Source organism: Brassica napus, chromosome C5 (assembly GCF_020379485.1).
Source record: "Brassica napus cultivar Da-Ae chromosome C5, Da-Ae, whole genome shotgun sequence".
Taxonomy (NCBI): Eukaryota; Viridiplantae; Streptophyta; class Magnoliopsida; order Brassicales; family Brassicaceae; genus Brassica; species Brassica napus.
The window spans coordinates 36559871-36584481 of NC_063448.1; the positions used below are offsets into that span (position 1 = coordinate 36559871).

The 24611-nt window shown below is 36.1% G+C and overlaps 2 protein-coding genes across 2 annotated transcripts; one reads left to right on the top strand and one right to left on the bottom strand.

The window, feature by feature from the left end:
• Positions 1 to 2363: 2363 nt before the first annotated feature.
• Positions 2364 to 5316, bottom strand: LOC106432389 (beta-galactosidase 15-like). Its single transcript, XM_048757440.1, has 12 exons — positions 5224 to 5316; positions 5031 to 5174; positions 4860 to 4948; positions 4664 to 4769; positions 4480 to 4567; positions 4292 to 4410; positions 4050 to 4211; positions 3639 to 3939; positions 3449 to 3558; positions 3150 to 3371; positions 2852 to 3063; positions 2364 to 2751 (listed from the first exon to the last, which is right to left on the bottom strand). Exons 1-12 carry the CDS (start codon positions 5314 to 5316, stop codon positions 2364 to 2366), a joined length of 2034 nt encoding a protein of 677 aa, XP_048613397.1.
• A 6842-nt stretch (positions 5317 to 12158) lies between these two features.
• Positions 12159 to 12950, top strand: LOC106432378. Its single transcript, XM_013873211.1, has one exon. It carries the CDS (start codon positions 12159 to 12161, stop codon positions 12948 to 12950), a length of 792 nt encoding a protein of 263 aa, XP_013728665.1.
• Positions 12951 to 24611: the final 11661 nt, after the last annotated feature.

Here is a 24611-nt window from a genome sequence, read left to right on the forward strand (position 1 = left end):
GCTAGCAATATGTTCCATTATATTCGCATCAGGAGGGAGATCATTCGACTTCCATCCCTCTAGAATAACTTGCCTTAGCTCCTCGTTATCCAACCAACGCTTATCAAACTTAAATTTCTTTTTTCTCCTTGTTGGTTTTGTGAGTATATCTGCGAGGATCGGACGATGATCCGAGCCCAAGAGCCTCAGATACTTGACAGCTGAATGTGGGAATTTATCGTGCCAATCCTCATTACCCACTGCTCTGTCAAGTCTGCATCTAACAGTTGTTCCTCCCGATCTTTTTCCAATCCAGGACAGCTTGCTCCCAGTAAATGGAAATTCTAACATTCCACAATCACTCAACATCTGCTTGAAAGGCAAGAAAGAGCTATCAGAGCGTTTTCTGCCTCCCTCTTTCTCGCTATGATCAGTAATCTCATTAAAGTCTCCAATCATGAACCAAGGTCCATTTCGTGTTGTTGAGAAACGCGTAAGACGTTCCCAAACATGTTCTCTACGTTCTACAACAGGGTCCCCATAAACAAACGTCATAAAAACTTTTATTCCATCAATGACTGCCTCAATGTCAATCATTCTGTTATTTAAAAATAAAACATTAACTTGAAATTCATCCATAAACAAAAGAGCTAAACCTCCGCTGAGACCAAGTGGCTCAACGGTAAACAAATTATCAAATCCTATGATATAATACATTTAAATTCATAATTTAAAGAGCATAAATGTTTTTTAAGACATCGTTGCATGTCTTTAAATATTTAAAGGATTTAGAAATAATATAAAATGATTTTTTATGAAATATGTTGTTCTTCGTGATGAAATTTTTTATTTTACGCGCTTAAAATTTGATTGAACATCCAGTAATATCTACAGGAAAGAGAATATAATGCAATATGCATAAGAGTTTCAAAGATGAAGATCAAAACCAAAAGTCCAAGTTAGAGAAATGTGATATAAAGACATAGAATACATTAACTTAGAAGAATGTGTTTCTCCATGTTCTTGCATCAAAAATCATTCTAAACATGTTCATTATTAATATTTGATATCCATGTGTTTGTTGAATGTCCATAAAAAATTCTGCGCAATTGGTGACAGGGTGTATAGGGTGTATAGTAGTCAAGAAGAATTTGCAAGCGCGAGGGATACAAGGGGATGTATGCTGCACAAGATGCGGAGCCGGTGAGGAATCGATCAACCATGTGTTTTTTTAATGTCCTGCAGCACTTCAGGTTTGGGCTCTCTCCAAGATACCAACAAATCCAACTATTTTCCCAACATGCTCTCTCTTCACAAACATGGATCATCTCTTTTGGAGAGTTGTCCCACAGATGGATGATCATCAATTTGCATGGATACTATGGTACATTTGGAAATGAAGGAATAATAAATTTTTTAGTAATCTAGACATTGATTCTAGGGACACACATAAATTGGTGGAAACAGAATCTACACTTTGGGCTGAGGCACAGACTTTGAATGAATAGAAGACGGTACCACACATAGAGGTTACGACTCTACCGTCAATTCCAGGAAGATGGTGTTTCACAGATGGATCCTGGAAAGAGAATGTTATTTTCTCCGGCCAGCGTTGGCTCAGTACTCTAGAAGGATTTGATGGGCTGATGGGGGCAAGGAATGTTCGGGCTAGTCTCTCTCCTCTTCATGCGGAGATGGAAGCACTATTCTGGGCTATGGAATGTATGAGAAACTTACGACAATTTCATATTACGTTTGCAACAGATTGTTCACAATTGGTGAAGATGGTTTCGAAACCAGAAGATGGTTTCAGAACCAGAAGAATGGCCAGCTTTTGCAAGTTATTTGGAAGATATTAAGAGCCTGAAAGAAAGTTTCCTCTGATCAGAGATTATCTATATACCAAAGACACAAAATACAAAGACGGATAGTCTAGCACACAGTGCCAGGAAGCAACCGTCTTTCGTCGTTCACATGGATCAAGATCTCCCGGTTTGGTTTACAGAGTCGGTATGAGTCTGTATAAGTTGATGACAAAAGAATAAAATAATAATATTTGATATCCAAGAGAATAAAAATGTCATTGAATTCACTAATGATTAGATAGAATCATATGAGAATATATATAGTAGATAAGAAAGATATAAATATAAACAAAAGAGAAAAGCAATAGATACTGAAGAGAATAATTATCGTATTTTTGAGAGAGAGTGGGGATGGTTGAGAAGAAATGACCATGGATTTTCCAAGAGAAAAAGAATAATGTGTACATTTATTGAATAAAAACACAACCGTTAATGAGTAAATTGACATAATTATTTGAAAATAAAAAGTACTACATGATTTAAAAATACGATAAAGAACACCATAAATCTAGAAAACACTTAACATATAGCTTCAATAGGGAGCCTTCTAGCAACACCACTGCAATCTGGTACTCCAAACTTTTCTGCAGTGACATCAATGGAACACTTCTCTTTTCCGATACATTCTTTTGTTAGAATGTCAACAGCGTTTTTACTTCCTTCACAAGTTCCCTTTACGAAAGATCCACAATTTCCATCTGAGTTACCAAAGGAGGCAAATTTGATGGCAGAAATGGTTTTCCTATCGCATGAAAGCTCAATGACATTTTTCTCATAGACATTAGCACATACACTTCCCACTCTAGTAGTTTGAAAATTGACAAGCGATGGGTTTCCTCCCATCTCCTCGAACAAAACTAGTGTGTTAACTCCTTCTGTGATCAAGAAAGAACGAGGAACATGGTACCTGTTCATGAAAAGAATCAAGAAAAAAATTCCAATAAATGTTCCTCAGTTTTAAATTTAAAACATTTCAATTAAAACCTAATAATTTATAGAAAATGTACCATCTTTGTGTAGGTTCTCCACAATTGGTCTGGTACTTTTCAGCATAATAAGCCCCTCTATAGTTACATTTCGCAGAACAACCATCAGAGCTTGAATTGAATGCCAGCCAATAGCATCCAATGTTGTTTCCATTGACCCAAGCCGTACCTTTTCCAAGTCCCAAAAGATCGACAACAACTGGATCATTTCCCAATGGAGCCTTGAACGTAGTCTGAAAGACAAAATGATATGATATTATTTGATACTAAATCAACAAGTGTTTGGTTAGTAATCTTATGAATAATAATATCTAATTACCTTATACCAAGTCATGGTTCGGTTCAATGGTACACTTTCAAATGACCATTTAGACGGTGATTCCGTTTTAAAGAGTTTGTTCTCAAACCCATTTAAACCGGTTTTATAGCTCCATTTATGAGAAGACAAGTCCTTAACTATGATTTCATCACCATTTCTTCCAATAATAAAAATGGGTCCAGTGATTCCAACTGGCACACTTTCGAAGAAAGCACCATAGTTCTATAAAGAAATTTGACAAAATTTTTTTTTTTGTTAGAACTTAAAAATGCAACATAATATAATATTTTATAACTTACCTGAAGTCCCACAGTTATGCTAAGGAGAAAAATGACATTACGGCCAGACTTAAACTTTGCATCTTTCTCAAAGACATAGTGGAATTTTTCATTTTCAGCGTGTTGACTAACTAAAACATAAATCAAAGATTTTTTTTATTGTAAGCTAGAATTGTAGAGATTTTAAAAACATATACATGAGATTACTTACCAATATGTTTTCCATTGACAAAAACACGAAGGACATGAGCAGTACTATTGACGCGGAGAGACATGTTTTTACCCATAAATGGATCTCGTTTTCTAAACTTAACGGTGGTCATATACCATAGATAATCACTTTGGTCATTGCTTACTACTTTCTGATCAAAGAGTTGTGTATTTGTAGATTCTCCTTTTCCTCTCAAAACGAAATTGTCCATGTTCTCTGGTCTCCATGACCATTTTAGAGTTGAAGGGTCATCTTCAGCTTCATTTGGTTTCTTAACCATCATTGAAGTCTGAGTGGTAATCTAAAATTTAAAACAAACAAAACAATGAATTTTTGTTACATCTTTGAATGAACAATGGTTGTTAGCATGAAATTTTAAAATCCACAAAGGAAAAATCTAATAGAAATAACCTTGGCGGTGTTATAAGCCTCTGTTTTGCAATCCGGTAAAATGGTAACAGACCAAGCTGGGACAACATAAGATTCTCCTCTGAAACTAATTGTTGCATCTGAATTTTCATTTCCGTTTCCAAAAAAGCAGCTATATCCTTCTTGGGTTGTATAAATTGTTGCCTATAAAGTAATTTTGTATGATAAGTAATTAATTCCAGAATAACATGTACAATACTGATAAAAAATCACAAGACTATTACCGATGCGGAGTTTCCAAAGTCAATGGTGGAGATGTTTCCGTATGTGAGAGTTTTCTCCATAGAATGAAGAACATCATGAAGTTGTTTCAAATGACCGTATTTTGGTTGGTTCAAATTACCTAGTAATCCCATGTTATAAAAGTAGACACTTCAAAAATAGATTAAATATGACTATAATTTAAATTTACCATATTCGTCTAGGGGAGCATCATAATCATATGAAGTTGTGATGTATGGACCACCTGCGCTTCTATCAAAGTTGGTGCCTCTATGGTACTACAAAATAAAAGTATTTCAATTAATTCTTCTAATTAATGACTATTTTGTGTGCTTACTTAATTAAATAAATAAATTTTCATTATTATATTTTACCATGTAATAATTATTAAAAGTTCCTCCTCTTTGGAAGAATCTTGCAACAGAAAATGCAACATCTTCGGTTGTTCTATGAGGATTTTTACCACCCCATTGTTTAAACCTAAACAAATATAAGACACACAATATTTATTGATGATAAAATATTTTTTAAAAAAGAAAAATATTTAATCATACTGAAAATAAAACTAACCATCCTGTCCAATTCTCAGTCCACATCTTTGGAGTGTTGAGATTGTTTGGTGTAAAATTGTCACAATAAAAGCCATTACATATGTTCAACTATAAAAAAAAACGATTTAAAATGGTTAACCTTTGAATATCTTAAAATAAATATTCATTATAACTAGGCTGATCTTGTTACCATAGGTTGAGGGGCATAATTTTGTTGACATATTATCCATGGAACACCAACATTAAGAGCCTGAGCCATGTTTGCACACAATTTAATATATGATTCACCCGCTTCTCCATAGGGTCCCATTATATTTCCGTACTCATTTTCAATCTGTATGATTAATAAAAAAATTTATGTTAAGAACTTTATATAACATTACCAGGCGGATAATGTATTTCGGACTTAGATCGATCACCTGAGCAAGAATAATTGGACCCCCTTGTGATGCAAACAACTTTTCTTTCATGACCATGTCTACTATCATAGTTGTGAAGTTTTGTATTTCATCCTATACATAAATGATCCATATAAAATTTAATTAAGAAGAATACTAAATATTTGATAATAAAAAAAAGAATATTGCTCACCAGGTAAAATTACCATAAATGCTTTGTTTGTAGTTCTGAACACCATTCTGGGCATGTTGTGCAGCCACACAGGAAATCCTCTATTTAAAAATGATTAGACAATTCACAAATTAAAAATATTACAAGGGAAATCATAATATCATAATACAAGAGGCTAACTCATTATAATAATTTATTATATATATATATATAATTTAAAGAGACTAGATAAGAAAATTTACGATATATAAGTTTTGGTATATTGATTAATAAAATCAATCCATTGGACCATTTACCGATCAAAACAATATATGGGAAATAGTTATATCACCATACAAGATGTTAATTATGAAGACTAATTAAACTGATATATATATATATATATGTGTAATATATATATATATATATATACTGCAGTTAAAGAGACTAGTTAAATCTGTTTTATTATATTACCCGTAATTCCCTCTGCACATGCATATGGTCTTATGCGAAGAACACCATACAGTCCTTCATCTTGAATGGTTTTTAGGAATCGAATAAGATCTAGTTTTCCAGAGAAATCATATTGACGGCGAGTAGGCTCATGCGCATTCCAGAAAACATAAGTTTCGATCGCATCAAGACCACCTTCCTTACCCTTTTTTATATGATCTGGCCACATCTAAACATATTAACAAAAATGAATATAATTAGTAGTAAACACATAAGAATGCGCGACTCATAGTGTTCGATGTATGATATATTAAATACCTCAGGAGTGCTTCTAGGGTAATGGATTGAACCAGAAAGGAGGACTCGGCGATGACCATCAATGGTGATGGCTCGACCATCATGAGAAACTATTGTCGCACATGCACAATTTACTAAGACACAACATAAAATAAATCTTAGAGAAGCCATATTTACTTAGAAATTTTTTTAATGAAGAAATATGGAAGAAAACAAAGCTTTTTATACCGGCATAAAATCGTTATTTACATATAATTTAGATAATTATAGATTTTCTGCAATAAAAGACCAAAATTGTAACTGAAAATTTTATTTATAAATTTTTATAATTTAAAAAATAATTATCGTGACAGTAACAAAAAGCATTTATCCAGATTTTACAATTTAGATTTGATTTGGATAATAATAGATTTTATGCCAAAAAAACTGAATCAATGTTGAACTTTGTTTTCAAATAATCTAAACTATTAAAACAGAAGTACATTTTGTACTTACTCCAGGCTTTTCCTAAATAATTACAAGTGATTTCCACTGGTATTAACTATGCATATTTACTAATATTTAGACGAGACTTTCACGGTGTATGACGAAAAGATTGGGCAAGCCCATTAACCTTTGTTTGACCCAAATGGCGTCAATTTCTATCTTTCTAACCAAAAAATAGGATTCCTTTTTCATGTCACCACTATCCCAATATCTGCAAGAAAATGGTTTAATAAATTAGCAAACCGAGATTGTTAATTCAACTGCCAAAATCTAATTCAATTAAAATTACAAACCATAACTAATACATAACTTTAGAAATGTAAATTGTTCAGAACATCACTAAACTGGATTATATATATTACATGAATTGCATACAATTTTAAAACCATACGGTTTAGCATATATTAGTTCTGAATAAACAAAATTCGAAATTTATACTAATTTAGTATTTTCAAACAGAAAATCTTTCTTGCGATTTAGTTGGACATATCATTAAAACAAGATATCAACTGAATCGGAAATATTCCTAAAATCATTGACTATCTTACTAACATTAACATAACAAATACCTAAATTAAAGCTATCACATTAATAACAAAAATATATAGACTTGCTAATCACAGTTTACTAGGATAGACACATTGCAACACTTTTAGTATATTCCTAACTTTAAAATACTTATCATTACGTGATACAAAATTGTACCGTAAGGATCTTTACTAAATATTCCTAACATTTAGTATATTCCTATTCTACAACTTGCAAATCAATCTTTCAAATAATCTAAACTATTAAAACAGAAGTACATTTTGTACTTACTCCAGGCTTTTCCTAAATAATTACAAGTGATTTCCACTGGTATTAACTATGCATATTTACTAATATTTAGACGAGACTTTCACGGTGTATGACGAAAAGATTGGGCAAAGCCCATTAACCTTTGTTTGACCCAAATGGCGTCAATTTCTATCTTTCTAACCAAAAAATAGGATTCCTTTTTCATGTCACCACTATCCCAATATCTGCAAGAAAATGGTTTAATAAATTAGCAAACCGAGATTGTTAATTCAACTGCCAAAATCTAATTCAATTAAAATTACAAACCATAACTAATACATAACTTTAGAAATGTAAATTGTTCAGAACATCACTAAACTGGATTATATCTATTACATGAATTGCATACAATTTTAAAACCATACGGTTTAGCATATATTAGTTCTGAATAAACAAAATTCGAAATTTATACTAATTTAGTATTTTCAAACAGAAAATCTTTCTTGCGATTTAGTTGGACATATCATTAAAACAAGATATCAACTGAATCGGAAATATTCCTAAAATCATTGACTATCTTACTAACATTAACATAACAAATACCTAAATTAAAGCTATCACATTAATAACAAAAATATATAGACTTGCTAATCACAGTTTACTAGGATAGACACATTGCAACACTTTTAGTATATTCCTAACTTTAAAATACTTATCATTACGTGATACAAAATTGTACCGTAAGGATCTTTACTAAATATTCCTAACATTTAGTATATTCCTATTCTACAACTTGCAAATCAATCTTTCAAATAATTTAGTTAAGATTTGACTACAGTCAATATCTCGCCTAAAGAACTATATATACTCTTCATACTACATCGAGGACTGCATTCCCATTCAGATCAGAGACAAAAAAAAAACAATGTCGACCAATGCAAGTTTCAGAGTTCTCAAAAACGTGAAACCATTTAAAACTAACTAGGGATCTCAAGTCAAATTGCTCAATTCCTGTCAACAAAACACCTCATTCAGAGGAGGAGAGACTCTTCAATTGGTTTTTGCCGATGAATATGTAAGTTTTAAAAACACAATCAATTATTTTCTTTCACGTTCAGTTGATCTAAAACTAATACAAAAGACATATTTTATAGGTTGATAAAATCCATGCTTCATGCAAAAGGAATCACATGTACAATGTTCAATGAAAACTACCAATTGGGCAATGCCGTGTGATTGAAAACTTTTCCATAACCAGTTATGAATAATTCAATCAAATTAAAAGCAAAAAAAAAATATATATTTATATTCTACATTATGTGATTCTGTGTTATAAGATTTAAACTTCAGCAGTAATTTACTAACCTTGTGTTGTTCGATATGCTATGTTGTCTTCTTGAAAGTGCACGTTAAGTATCAAACAGACTTGTATGACCTGCACGCCATGTATAGAGTTTACATAAATCAGAAATAAGAACTTTGTTGAATATTTTCCTTTTATCAATCCGCTTTATAATTCATAGCATCGACGTCTAACAAGAGTTCTTGCTCTAAAAGTGAAAAAAATAACACAAAAGTACTCAACCAAAAATAAATTCTCGGACTTATCTAGACATATACATGTGATCTACAACCAATTTTAGAAACAAACCATGTCATAAAATAAATATCTGTCATTGGAAACGTAAAATAAATGCAATATAAGCCAAACAACCAAACAAACTTCACTAAGCTATAGATAATACATATATCATCCTAATTGACCTATTCAAACAACTCTTATCTTCAAGGAAGATTATCTTTATAAGTTTATTCGAGTGTTAAGACAAACAGACTAAAATAATATATCAACCAACCGTAGCTTAGATTATTATTACTCAAACGGATATTCAAAAGAAGAAAATAGAGTACTTAGCTTTTTCTTAGACTTTCATGTGGGCTTCATACTCATTACAGTTATGGATTCTCTCTTATCTCTGTCTTGATCACAATTTTATCTGACCACTCTGTCCATTACATCGCAGATCTTTGCAAAGGATCACAGATCTTCAAACAGTCTTAATTTTGATGTCTTCAATGTCTACTTTTTCCTTCTATGGCTCCAGTTCTTACATCTGCAAGAAACCCAATATGAGACCCATAAGATGATTCGTTGATGTCAAACCGAGAATATAGTTGGTTCAGTTTTTACAACGGAAATTCAACAAAATTAGTACCTTGATTCTATAGATTTCACGATTATTGCAACTTGGTCCATTTGAACAGGATTGAAAGAAATTCTGTGGAATTCGGTGAAGAAATTCTGTGGAACATCTGAACCCTAGACTCCTTTGTTTAGATCGCTAGGTGAGTTTTTTTTATGGTTGTTTCTGTTTTTTTTCCTGGGTAAAGTAGTTAAATACCTAATTGGGCTTTTGTTATTTTTTTTGTCTGCAACCGGGCTTTTGTTATCTATATTATTAAAAAGGTATGTCGATTAAATTTTTTATTTATATATCTATCAAAAAAATATATTTCTAAATATGCTATTATATATTGAACCAACTGATTTTAATAAATTCTGATGCTTCGACTATAAATTATTAAATTACATAAAAAAATATATTATTTATTTATACAGAATATTAAAAAAAATTAAAGTCGAGCTTTTTTCGTATACATATAATCTACCAACTATATTTGATCTATAAGACAAAAAAATAATGTTAGTACTTTCGCGCAAACTTATTCATTGAAAAAATAAAAAAAAATTATTTTCTAAAGCAAATTAATAAATAAAAAACATATTAATATTTTTTTTAATTGGTTTTATATACAAATAAACACAAACAAATTCTACGATGGGCAAACATTTATTTCGACGATGTGGATATAATAAGAAGTAACTAATGTTATTTATTATTTTAATTTTTTAATCAGCATAGACTACATTATTAGCAAGATCACGTTTATACAAATTTAAAACAAAGAGATAAACAAAAATAGATATCAAACAATACAAACCGAAAAGAAACACCTGCGCGGGCGCGCGGGTCAAAGTCTAGTTATATCTTAAAATATCTCTGAATAATAAAGTTAACTATTTCTGAAATAATTTTGAATCTGAAAAGCATCATATTTATATTAATCTACATGTTTAAACATTTTAAATTGGAATCATTTTACTACTTTCCATTTTTTCACAAAGGCGATAAAAATAATGGTCTCGACAACCTATGTTTTTATATAATAAATATCTTGTTTTTGTTGATCAAATATTAAGTATGAGCATTGAATAACTGTTTTACTAACTTGAGAAAAGAGGAATATATATATGATTTTTCAGATTTTTAAATATATACAAAAACTTGTATGGATTTAACCCCACTTTTGACTCAAAAGTAGTTGTTTTTTTAACATTTTGGTAGACATGTTAATAAAGAGTTTGATTTCATTTTGTTATATGTTAGATATAACAACCGTGCTCTCTGTCTAGTTTTTTTTTTAAATTTAAAACATATCAATTCAAACTTCTGAATACAAATAAAAGTTAGCAAATGTCTTAGAAAAGAAATATCATACTAGATTTTGACTCGTGCGGACGCACGGGTGTTTGTTTTGAAATTGTTATATATATATATATGAATATTGTGGCCAAATATATGGTTAGTTTGTACATGAGATCAGGTTCAGTGATGCCCTGTTTTATCTTGCGAGTGTCTTTTATTTTTCATATCAACTTTTTTTTCTGCTGTCTATTGTCAACACAAATTGGTGCCGTTCTGCAAACGTTTCTTCTAGAACTTCTCACGGGCTGCACAAACTGAGAAAACCATATCCATTTCCTCTTATGATTTGGTTCTCTTGTTAAAGACATAGATATATAGATTTAGATACCTTCTCTGAACTTTAAGCCTTTGATTTAGAAAGCATATGGCTTTAGCTTTGGCCCAAGGGTAAAGTTACGTGCTGCAGAAGACCACTTACCGAGTTACATATGATCATCCGTTTCTACTATTGTGATAGCAATCAAATAGTTTTATGTTACTTTTGGACTATTGTTGCAATAATATTTATTTGGGTGTGTGGATTTTGGTTGTGGACGTTTTCTTGTAAAGTCGTTTCCGTCTATTGAAAAATTTATAATATATAGCATAAGGCAAGATCCTTCGTACAATACCATACTCCAATACAGATTTTTCCAGTTTTCCAGATCACATTGAAATAGATCTTTTCAATTGTCTAACTCGCAAAGTTCAGCATACCCGTAGGCGGTAATGCTCACTACAACACAAACATCAAGAATTTAGCAAAAAAAAAAAAAACACAAACATCAAGAATAAACACACTAAGACTTTGACAACCTAACGTTTAATTCCAGAGACTTCGTTGGTGCATACAATAACTGTGGCGCTGCTTTAGTCCTGGAACAGTTGTCTACACATGCAATGAAATGAAAATAATATTAACAGAAACCTATTTATCAGCTAGCCATTTCTACCTATGGCCTTGCCATCAACATATGGGTGCACGTGAAGGGAAACTTATTTTTGCTTCTATTAAATTGTGAATATGCACATTTTGGACCAAAATAAAAATAACCTGCAAATATAATACAAATGGAACTCATCATTAAGACTGATCATCTACTTTACCGGTGTGGGTAAACGTGAAGAATATCCCAGACTCTTGTTTCTCTAGATTAGGAATTAGTCATATAGCATCTGGGTTGGGAGAGCCAATGCTTACACACAGACCTCGTTTACACCCAACAATTATGGGAGAAGCTAAGATATTAGTTGAGGTTGAGTTGGATAAACCTTTTCCGAAACAAATTGCTCTAGATGATAAGCAAGAGAATATCTATCTGGTGGATGTCGAGTATACTTGGATCCCAAGTGCTTGTGAGAGATGTGGAGCGCTTGGTCATAAGGAGAAGAGGTGTCTTCTGCCTCATAAACTACATGATTCCGCTCTTGCGAAAGCTAATGTAACAAATGAAGAGATCCCTTTCGTGGCGATAGATATGTTGCTACCAAACTCATCCACATTGGTGGGTGCTGTGGAGACTGACTCGCACTTGACTCCTGGCCATCAAGCACACAAGATCACTACAAATTCTGCTCTCACTACACCTCCTGAGGTCCCTGCTTCTACTACATTCACCCATTCGCATGAGGTACAATCTACTTCTTGCTCAAAGATTGAAAACAATTTATCTATGTTAGCAGTTGAAGAAACTGCTCATCCTCAGTCACATGTTATGGAAGAAATTCCATCAAAAGAAATCATTTTGGAGACTCCTCAAGCCTCTGGAAATGAGCAATCAATTAGTCATTACTCTCCTACCGCCAACAACCTTCAGAAATTTCATATGGAGCGGGATTTTTCCCCGCTAACACATGGGAGAGATGATGGTTTAGGTGAGGTTGGAGAGACTTCTGGTTATAACATAACTAGAGGAGGAAGACTGATTAAACCGACTCAAAAAATTCAAGATATGGAATGGACAAATGTTAGAGGAAAAGGTAAACGAGGTCGTCGCGGCCGAGGGAACCATGTACACTAACGGTTGTCTTTTTCTTTATCTTTCCCTCTTAAGATTCACTTGTTGATCTTTCTCTAGGGTGTTCTCTCACTCTCTATTTGTTGCTCTCTTTTTCAAACTTATGGGTGAGAAAACTCATTCATACCTTGTATTTTTACTTATGCATTTTAATATGAAAGCCTTGTTACAAAAAAAATCATTAAGACTGATCATGCAAATAAAAACAGCATCTCAACACTACCATATAAAATTGCTTAGGGGGGCTTATTGAATTAGGGATTTGAGAAGGTTTTGTTGAATTCAAGTATTTTGATGGAGGGTTTTGTTGAATTCAAGGATTTTGGTGGAGATTTAAAAGGAGAATTTGGTAGGATATGGTAAAATCTTTTTAAATATTCTTTTAACAAAAACTTAAACCATTAAACTACAGAATCGTAATCTGATTGTTAGGTTTATATTAAAACATATATATCAATGATATTACTATACAATATAAAGAAATTAGTCTTGTAACGATTGCACATAACTTGCCTGCTGATGCAATAGTAATATCAGCTTGAGGTTCCTCACGACCTTTTGAAAAATCAGATTCCAACACAGGTTTCCCATCTTCTTCATCAGATGTATTGTCTTAACTAGTTCACTTTGACCTGAAGAGTTTTCTGGAGAAGTTTCTGCAAAGTTGAACTTCTTGCCAGAATTTCTCTGAGACTGTCGAACCTGAGTTAGTTGAACTGGTGTAACTTGAATCTTATCAGCCATATACTCTCCATCATCAGACAAAAGCTCCTCCATTTCAACTTCAGGTGAGTCTGTCTCCGTTGGTTGGCTACCAGTTTCAGGAGTCGCAACTGTCTTAACCGAAGCTGCTGTTGCTACCGCTCCTGCACCACCTCGGAAATCAAACTCAGTCTGCTCTGCCTGAGACAATTCTTCAGGGAAATTAAGACGGGCTTCTTCAGGGTTTTCCTCTTTAGTCCCAATCCACCATGATTTTCATATTATCAAAATAGTTATCGCATAATACGTTTTTGCCACCTCTAGAGAATTGCAGAGACAAGTATCTATCTGTTCTTTCCAAGTTACAAAAAAAAGTATCTGTTCTTCTGATACAAGATCGTTCCAAAAAGCTTTATTCGACCCTGGGGGGAAGCTGAGGTAGACGACGGGGTTTTGGTGGAGAGTCGATCGAGATCGCAGATAGTGACCGTAGTGCTTCTCTCTGATCAGTTCTCTTGTCCAAAATATGAAATAATTGTTTTTTCATAAATTCCATCTCTTTAGAGTGGTATTCTTTTTATTGGATTTGAAGAGTGAATCATAGTTTTTAATAATCTAAAATAACTTCTGATGAATCTCATCGATGAAATCCATATTTTACAATAAGAGGTGATTTGTTAGGGTTTTTATAAATGCTACATTCAATAAGGGAGCATTTGTATAACTTTTTATAAATACCTAATCCAATAAGAGAAGATTTGGCAAAATCCTAAAATTTTACGAAATCCATAATCCAATAAGCCCCACTTAGTTTTTTCTTCTGCTCACTCCATCGAAGGAATAGCAGTTTCAACGCACGGTTACACGGGCTAGAAGCGTCTGATTGAGCAGTTAAATAGGAGAAGTATATATAGATGGCTCTTAGAATTTAGGTTAAGAGGATAAAGATGGCAAGCTACAGCTTAGATATTCTTATTTCTGTTTTTTAAACTAAACCGTATTGTATAAATATATATGCTAATCATCAAATCCTAGTTATTTGTTAAAATCTCAAGCGCAGAATATGGAAACTAACTACTGATGCTTGCTATAGTCGATTTCAAGGAATATTTTGGGAGGCAAGATTGGAAATTAAGAACTTGTAGCAATATATTCCATTGTTAAGATTGCAAGAGCTATATACGGAACCAACTTTGTGAATTAGTTTCAATGAGATTTTAGGATTTATAATGTTTCCATATCTAAAATGATTATCATTAAACAGATTTCGGTATTATTAATGCATATTGATTATATGTAACGATTTTAAATAGATTACGGATATGGAAATACTCAATATGAGATTACGTCCGGTTCTGTTTCGAGTTTAAAAAAGTAAGACAGTTCAAATTTAAGTGGTTGGTTTAATAATCAGATAAAACTACTGTATTTTATTCCTGTGACATTCCTTTGTAAATATTTAGGAAAGTCAGGGTCAATTTTTATTTATACTCCTGTTTTAATACTTTAGATATAATTTTCAAACATCTAAACCACTTAGCCTCTCTAACTTTTTTTCTGGGAATCAGAACTTAAGGTACTATAATTATCAAACATATTGGGTACATTGTCAACTGTAAAGCTTTAAGGTGCTATGCAATTAGTATAAGTTCTCCGGACGCTGAGAATGTTATAGGAATTGAATGTAGAACTTAACAACAGAAGTTGCAGGTCATAACTAACAACTGAAGTTGCAGATCTGGGGTAACAAAAGAAATGTCAGTAGTTCAAAAAAAAAATCCTTAATCTTTTTATCTTTCAGGGAAATTATTTTCCTCAACAATGGCTACTAAATTGTTTGTATTCTTTGTCTCTCTTTTGAAAGCTACTCTTCACTACAATATTCGGATTTTTCATCGGAGGCCAACAAAATCTGTGAAAAAGTTAGCAAAAGAACAGAAAGAAACTCTTTAATTGTAAATGCAAGAAGTAACCCATAAAGTAAAAGCACATAGTATACAAGAGAATATCTCTACAAAGATACGTGTTATTACTAGTATTTTTTTAAAGTGAACTTACAAGTCTCTCTTTAAACAGAACCCGAACAAGATCAAGCCTCTTCTTGACTTGTTCCCCTAGCCTCACACGTCCTAAGATCGAATACAAGATCTCTAGAACCTCTACCCCTTAGCCCTTAGTGTTATTCACTCGCTTACGAGCTTAGTGAACTCCACTCTTATGCTAAGAATACAATTCTCTCGACAACCCTAATACACATGTCGAGTATGACTATATATACAATACAGCCAAGTCGGCTATCCACGCCTATCTACCCAATATTCACTATCTACCCAAATAAGGTAAGTTCCCTAAAAATCTCTCCAAAGTCTTTAAGAACTTCCCAATGTGAGATCTCCCTTTTCCAAGGTGAATCTCTTCAAGCTTGCTCCCCAAGATGTCTTCACATTAACTTCGCCTTGGTCCGCAATCCATTCTTCAAGTCACAATCTTCATCTTGACTTGTTCATCCGCACGTACACTTCTCTGTTGCAGACTCTGCTCCATTCACTGCTGTACTTGCGTCTGTATCTAAAACGTCCATCTGATCTTTGGATCTACAATCTCCCCCTTTTAGCTTTGGATGCCTCTCAAGTACCTAAACAGATCCGCTCAAAAAACCACACACATTCGAACACATATATCCTGAATAATACGTGCATTAAAAACGAAATGGAAGTTTAAATCATGCGAGTTCAAAAGTTAGAGATAAACATAAAACCAAAAACTGCTACATCATTGTTTTATCTCTCAATCCCCCATAATCAAAAACCCGAGAAAACTAAAATTTTCTCCCCCATAATCTAGTTCTCCTGGTCATCCTGCTGCTGTGGATCGTGTCCCTCTTCTTCTACCCCTGCTTGAGAGCATACAAAGTTAAAACTCACAAAGATCAGAACAAATAAAGAACCAGATAGAAGACTTACTTGGATACAGCATGCTTGCAATCTGTCCAACGACGCTCGTCAGGTTTTGCGTTGCAGTTGCAAGCTGTTGGATTGCTGCTGAACCGTATCCAGAGCCAGCTTTGCCTCGTCAGCATCGAACGGTTGTCCTGGAGCTGCAATGGTTCTAAGATGAATGATCTGGAACTTCCCAGCAGATTGCGGAGACTGTCTTGGTGGCACATAACCAGATGGATCAGTCCTCTTGGGATGAGGAGTGCTCAGAGGTGGTCCAGAGGGAGGTGCTGCAGTTGATTATACTCAGATAGCCCCATGTGTCTTCTGAGTTTAGATCCACCGAACGTTCTGGAATGATCTCTCTAGAGGCAAAACTCGCATACCTTTGTTCTGCAAGACGCTCTGCACTAGTCAATCCTCTCTTGATTTTCTCAGATGGTGCTGCGGCTGGAGTTGTTTTAGCCTTCGTCTGAGATTTGATTCCTGAGGCAGAAGTTTTCCTGGTCGATTTTCTTACAGGATTTTTCTGGGTTGCTGATGATGGAGCTTTTCTCTTTTTCTCTTTCTCCTTAACACTGATTGATGGTTCCACGTCTTCAACATCAACTTCCTCAACTTCGTCTGAGTTAGTGTTCTCAGAGTCATCTTCTTCCTCAGATTTACCCAAAGAGACTTCGATCGCTTTTCCTCGATTTTCCTTGCGAGCTTTAGTTGCATCAGCTTCCTCTGGAATTGCTTCGGAGGAAATTTTGCTTCTTCCCTCCTTCACGTTCTTCTTCTTCCTTGTGGATCCCACTGGTTCTGACTCGGCATCTGACTCAGAATCTGGTAGTTCGGCTGCGGTATGAAGATCTTTGGACATGGGTTGAGATGTCTGACTTTGTTGTGGCGTCGTCACTTCCTCTTCATCACTGTAGTCGACTAGGCCCAGCGGTGGTGGTCGTGATGGTTTACCGGCGGTGGAAGTGGTCTTGTTCTCTGACATGATCTCTTGAGAGAGAGAGAGAGAGAGAGAGAATTTTTCTTCCTTTTTGGGATTTTTGAGTTTTGAGAGCAAAGAGAATTGAAAGAAAGATAAGTTAGCGTCTCGGGTTTATCAAGGGGTAATCATTTCTTTTTGGTGCATTACCCCATGATCTCCTAGATATTCGCCATATCTCCCACTCTCTCTAAAATGAAAGTTTTTCAAATTTCAAAAATTGAAATCTTCCATTTAGTCTGACACGATCTCTCTTTCCTTTTCTCTGATGTCGGCATGTATTGTCCACGCAAGACTTGATTGGGCCGAATCTTCACTGTTCCACTGTGACATTTGATGACATAGACTAGTAGCATTACTCATTGACTTTTGCTGACACAACCACTTAGACAAAAGAATATTTAGTACGTCAAACATACAAGCAATGAGAGAACACGTGTCACACAGGTTAATTATCAATTATTTAAGTACATAAAGATTTCTGTTTTACCTTTTCCCGTTTTCATATCTTTTTCCTTTTCTGTTATCGTGCTGCGACTCAACTAGGTTTAAGGTTTTAGGTTGCTAGAACTAGGTAATTCGCTGACAGCTCTTGCGGCCGAAGCTTTTATAATCTCTTGTAATGATAATGATCGCAACACTCTTACGCGGATTCGAAATAAGATCTACCTTTCTATAAATTAGTTTTTTATCGTTTCATATTTTCCGCATTTATTTGGTCACTTGTCGTTGGCTCTCGCAGAGAATCCGGAACCTCAGGGAAAGTTAGGGTTTCCTGACTTTCCTTCGATTACGGAAATCGACGGTGTGAATTTCGGTTCCCACAGCTTCCATGAATCAAGCCTTAATGGTGTTTGCCACCAAGTCATGTTCACTTCTTTTTGACCTATATCCTAGGATTATTTCTGAAGCAAGCCTTAATGGTTGTAGCCACCAAGTCCTGTTCTAATCCTTTGCCTATGAAATTCTTATGAAGCAAGCCTTAATGGTTGTAGCCACCAAGTTCTGTTCGAATTCCTTCCTAATAAATCTCTAATATAATATTACATATATATATATATATATTTATAATCTAAATTTCGAAAATGGAGAGAGAAAGGATGATAAATATATATACACAAGGCTTTACCTTCCAGACTTGTTTGAAGAATCCGATTCCATGTATACCAAGCCCCAAGACAAGCAGTTGTGTCAGGTTTAGTGTTGGAGGTGAGCTTTGGTTCCTTCAAAACAATCTTAGCAAGAGTGGATAGTTGACAGGTTGATCCACTTTAGTATCTTTAGTACTATCTGCAATCAGTAAGTCTAGAATGGTGCTAAAGAGTGGTTAGATATCTAGCAAAATCTATAAGTTCATAATCCCTTTCTTGACTCAATAATAACTTAATTTGAAAACATTTTTAATAAGACTAATAAGTAAATAAATATCAGTAAACCTCCCCCCAGACTTAAACTACACTGTCCCTAGTGTAAATTCAGTCAGATTTATGGTGAAAATAAATCATAAGTACTCAATGTAACAAGTAGGAACGATATACCAGACCGGAATAGATGTCGATCGATGTAAGGATGTTGATGTCGGTCGACGCAGGTAAGGCAATGTCGATCGATGTTGACTTGTTCGCGTCGGTCGATACAGATGGCAATCGTCTACTCAGATCTTCTTTTTGTTTTTTATATGACCTACAATAGTTAAAAACCAACATAAATAGTAAATCAATGAAAACCTAATAAATATTACCTAATAGTGGGTTGCCTCCCACTCAGCGCTTTGTTATAGTCATTTAGCTTGACTTTGGAGGTGTTTTGGCTAGTAGTGTTGAGAACTGGGACTTGTTGGAAAGTAAGTATCCATCTCCTCTTTGCGCTTGTTGAACCATGTACCAGTGAGGTCTCCCCCTCTGCACCATTTATCCTTCATTGCTGCAGTTGTGTTTTCAAGCCTCTGCAATCTTTCACCAAGACTCTCAATGTTGAATTGATGGCTGGTAAGTGCGGCGTAAGTGTCAGCTGAGATCTCCTTTCCATGGTAAGGTGTGTTGGATATGTTGGATGTCGTCTTTGGTACTAGCCTGCCTCAGTTTGTATCAATGTCGATCGATGCTGAACTGATGGTGTCGATCGATTTGTTGTTGCATCTTTCGATCGATATCGGTGCTTCTGGTCGACATGCAATGTAACTCTGAATCTCCACCAACTCCTCTTGTATAGCTTCAACATTGGAGGTCAATGCACTGATGGTAAGATCCATTGGGAAATAGATGTCATCACATCTCCCATCAAGCCTCTCCTCTGTAGTTTTCAGAGCTCTATAGATCCCTTCTACCAACTGGTCTATCTCTTCCCTGGTGTGGAAATTCAGTTGAGACTTCATCGTGTGTGGGTCTGGCGGGTTAATGTCGATCGATGCGGTGAAGCGGTTGTCGATCGATGTGTGATGGTGTCTGTCGATCGATGGTGATTGACTGCTGTCGATCGATGGTGATTGACTGCTGTCGATCGATGGAGGTCGAGCAACGTCGGTCACGTTTTGAATTTTGGCTATGTCTTTCTTCATCTCCACCATGCAAGTAGTTAGCCAAGTTATACAATCATTCAATTGATAGTAGACACCATCAAGATTCATCCGGAAAGCTTATTTGTTCCTATCATGTTCACCACAGACTCCATAGAACATCTCATTGATCTCGTCCTTGGTGTAGATCTCTGGTGCCAACTTTGTCTGTGTGAATTGGCTAGCATGTTCAGGAAGACATATGTAGGCTGGTTCATCTCGTGAAGCTCTTCCCAGAAGTCTTCTGATATCCTTGTTGTGAATAGGGATGGTGTGTCCATCTAGATCTCTGGCAAATTCTCGATCATCTTTGTAGACTCCATACTCATCTTTCTCTTTCCAGTAAAATTTCCTGTTACCATAAAGGTCAAAAGCTCTTCTGCTGAATTCTGGCTGTTTGGCGACCGTTGGTACGTCTGTGTTGATTGATGGATGAGTTGTATGGCGAGATCGTTGTTTGAAGCTGTTTTTTATGCCACCAGCTGTGTCATAGAATTCCTTTGTAGTCTTATTGATAGAACCCATGACCTGGACCAGGACGTGGAGCAGACTCAGCATGGTGACCAGGACGATCAGATCAGTCCAGCTGAGGTTCAGCCATTCAGCCGTACCAGATCAACGGACAGAGCCGTGTACCGGATCGACCCGCGTGCACCCGGACGTGACCTAAGGATGGATCTACGACCTGATGACCGAATCAGCCGAACCACAGGCGTTCTTCCCCGACCCATTCGCCATTCTAGAGCCAACAGTCAAGCCAGAACCCATGATCATCGAGAAGAATCAGATTCTGGACTTAGCCTGTCTTTCCTGGCCCGTTTGGGACGTACCGCACACCCGGATCAGGCTGATCACGACATTTCCAACCACTTTGATGATTTCATGATGATCGATGCTTCTAACTACTCCAAAGGAAGGATACTTAAGCTCTCTGAAGATTTGGGTCGAGCTATCTCTTCATCCGTTTATGGATCATCAACGATCAACCATGCGGGCAGCCTTACGTCCGTCCTGCTCCTTACCGCGGACGACCTGATCACCACAGAATGAACCTGGACATCTTTATGAATCTAGACCAGTCAACATAAGAATCCGCACCTTGACCATTCTTAGTCAAATTTCGAAATTCTATGTTTTGTTTTCATTCATTTCTATTTTCCATGTTGTCTTTTCCCACAAATGTCTTTATGTTTCTTTGACTCACAAACCTTATAAGTATGTGATGATCCCCTTAATAAAAATATAATCGATTTTCCTTTGCTTATTTTTGAGTCTTCTCTCATTGTTCTTTGCTTAGAACATTCATACTTCTCTTGGTGAGGTCATCTCCAAGCGAACCACTTCGTTGTGTTGAACCGGTGCGTCACATCCGGCAACCTTCGAATCTCTGGTAGTATCTTTGGGCTATTCCGCAACCCTTAGTGTCACCCCTCGATCCATCAGTTCTCAATCCCCTCGGATCTGAGTTCATATCAACCATACCGAAAGAGTGATCCATATTTTGGTTCTATCAAGTGGTATCAGAGCCACTCTCTCGGTGACTCTGTTTTTTATCCATTTCATCTCATCTTCCATATTCTTCATCTAAATTTATTATCTATCTATCTTGAACCCGGGCCCCTCATTCCCATAAAAAAAAAAGATCTATAAAAAAAAAGGAAAAGTATTAAAAAAAAAAAAAGATATTCCAAAGTTTGATTTGTTTGTGGTGTGGTGGTGGAATAGAAAGCCTGCTGGCCGAAGAGAAATCCGGCCTTTGAGGTGGTTAAGGCGGGTTCCCCTCTAAATCTCTTATCTTTCTCTCTTGATCTTTTGTGGTTCACTTGGATTTGCTCATTGGGTGATCTAGTTTGCTCTCTTAGAACTTTGGGAGGAACTCTCTTGTGTGATTAAAATTGAGTGAAACACGTGTGTGGGTGAGGATAAACACCTGAGTGTGCGAGGGTTTTAATATAACTTTACCTTGTTTAAGTTTTCAGGTAACCATGGATAGTGAAGAAGAAAGAAACCGACCCAAAAATTCACATGCCGGATTATCTAACTTGCAAATGCGTGCTCTCAATGATTCTATGTCTAACTTGTTGAATACAGGTTTGGAGGCGATCCATCAGAGGCTAGATGAACTTCAGGGCCGTCCAACTCAGTCACGAACCAGAACCAGACGTGACCATCCAAAGAGGAACAGCCGGTCCGACCTAGAAATCCGAGAAGAGTCTTATGATGATGATCGATCCATCAACCGTCCAAGGAGAGTTCCTAGGATTACTGGAAAGAAAGAGCTATAGAGATTACTATGCAGGATGAAAGATATTCAAGACATTCCTTCAACCACACGTCTCCACCATCGATCGACATAGTCTACTCAGCATCGGTCGATACCCACCCTCATCCAGCAAAACAATCTTATGCATCGATCGATACCACACCAGGTACATCAATTGATATTAAAGTCGCCGCCTTTGAAAAGGAAAAAAGGAATATTCCAATTCCAAGTAGGTTTACCAATACCTATATAAGGAGTTTTGCACCCCAGATTACTTCTCACGACACCATAGCAGAAAAGATGAATGCTCCCACAAAAAAAATCAGAAGGAACATCAAGGAAGAGCATTCGATCCAAAAACCCTAATTCAGAAGAAAAACGTCTACCATTGATCGATACTCTAGTATCAACATCGATCGATTCTCATTCTTATCCTAAACTTTCTTTATTTACTAAAAAGAATATGACTATTGATTACGGTTTTCTAACTCCTGATTATTTTGGTATTTTCAGGGACCCAGACGGCCATGCAAGAGCTATGGATGGGAGAATTCTACAAGTTCCAGAGAGGAGATAGCAGATATTCTCCAATTGGCCAATGGACCAGACAACTTGTTTATGCAGCAACGCAGCATTCCAGACAACATACCAGCTGTTCCAGACGAACATCCAAGGGCCGACTCAACAGAAATTGGTTCACACCAATCGTGCCAACCAGTAGGCCAAACATCGATCGACAAGGATGATCTTACATCGTTCGACAGGGCACCTTCACCATCGATCGACAGACGTTACGAATGTGGACGTCGCGCTTATGACATCTATGGAGCCAGAAAGTTCAGATGGGAACAGAAGGACGAATATGGTGTCTACAGAGATGAGTCTGGATATGCAAGGAGCGTAGCTGGTGAGATGATCCCTGCTACCAAGGACAACATCAGAAAAATTCTGGAGAGAGCATCCCTATTTGAGGAGAGTCACATATGTCTTCCAGAACATGCCACTTCTTTCACACCTACAAAACTGGCACTAGAGATCTATACCAAGGATGAGATTAATGAGATGATGACTGGTATTTGTGGAGCTCAGGAAAAACTAGGAGATGAACTCAAGACATTGGTAGATGACACTTATCAACCTTTGGACATAGGTTACAATGAGCTGTTCAGAAGTATGGCAGAGATGAGGACAGAGATTGAGAGTATGCAGCACATTCTTGAGAAAGGGAGATCGCATACATCAACACGAAGATCAACGACGTATACAACCCTCTCAACAACAACGTGGACTGGTTAAGCACGAGAATTGATCTGCTACAACAAGATTTGGACACCATTCGCAAGAAGGACCAACAACCAGCCACATCGATCGATATCTGCACCATCACATCGATCGACAGCAAGTTCGCAGCCATGGAAAATAGGTTACAAACATACGAGGATATGCACGACCGTTTCACCTCACCTATCATGCGATACTTGGACACCTTGTCTACACAGATGATGAATGTCCAGAGGGACATTGGCACGCTTAATGATCAACATGATTTTCAGGAAGAATGTTCAACATCGATCGATAGGTTCCGCATGGCATCGCTCGACGTCAAGAAACCTACAGAACATCTTCCCTACACAGCAGCAGAAGTTGATCAGATCACATCAAAGCTTTACACAGCTATAGACACCATGGAGGACCGGTTTGAGAAGTGGTGTGATGACATCTACTTTCCATTCGACGTTAGACTCAGTGTACTGGATAGCCATGCAGAGTGGTTACAGAAGGAAGTCAAAGCCATTCAGAGGCAATTCGCATCTCAACACCATATATCAGCATCGATCGATAGTAAGGCACCAGCATCGACCGATAAACACTTGGTCGCATCGATCGATACCACGTCTACACCAGACGCCGAGCAGCTGATACAAAACAAAATGGAATCAATGCATGAGGAACTGAACGAGCTATCAGCATACGCCTACGACAAGATAGGATGGCATCAGTTCATCATTGAAAACACCCAAGAAAGGGTACAAAACATCTCAAATGCAATACATAAGATGGATGAGAGATGGACCAGAAATGATGAGGCCACAAGAAGTTTCATTGCAGCTTGGTCTAGAATGTGCAGAGATGAGGTGGATGCTTGTTTCCCAATAAGTAGCTGTCTTTCCACCAACTAGCCACACACCTCCACAGTCAAGCTAAATGACTATAACAAAGCACTGAG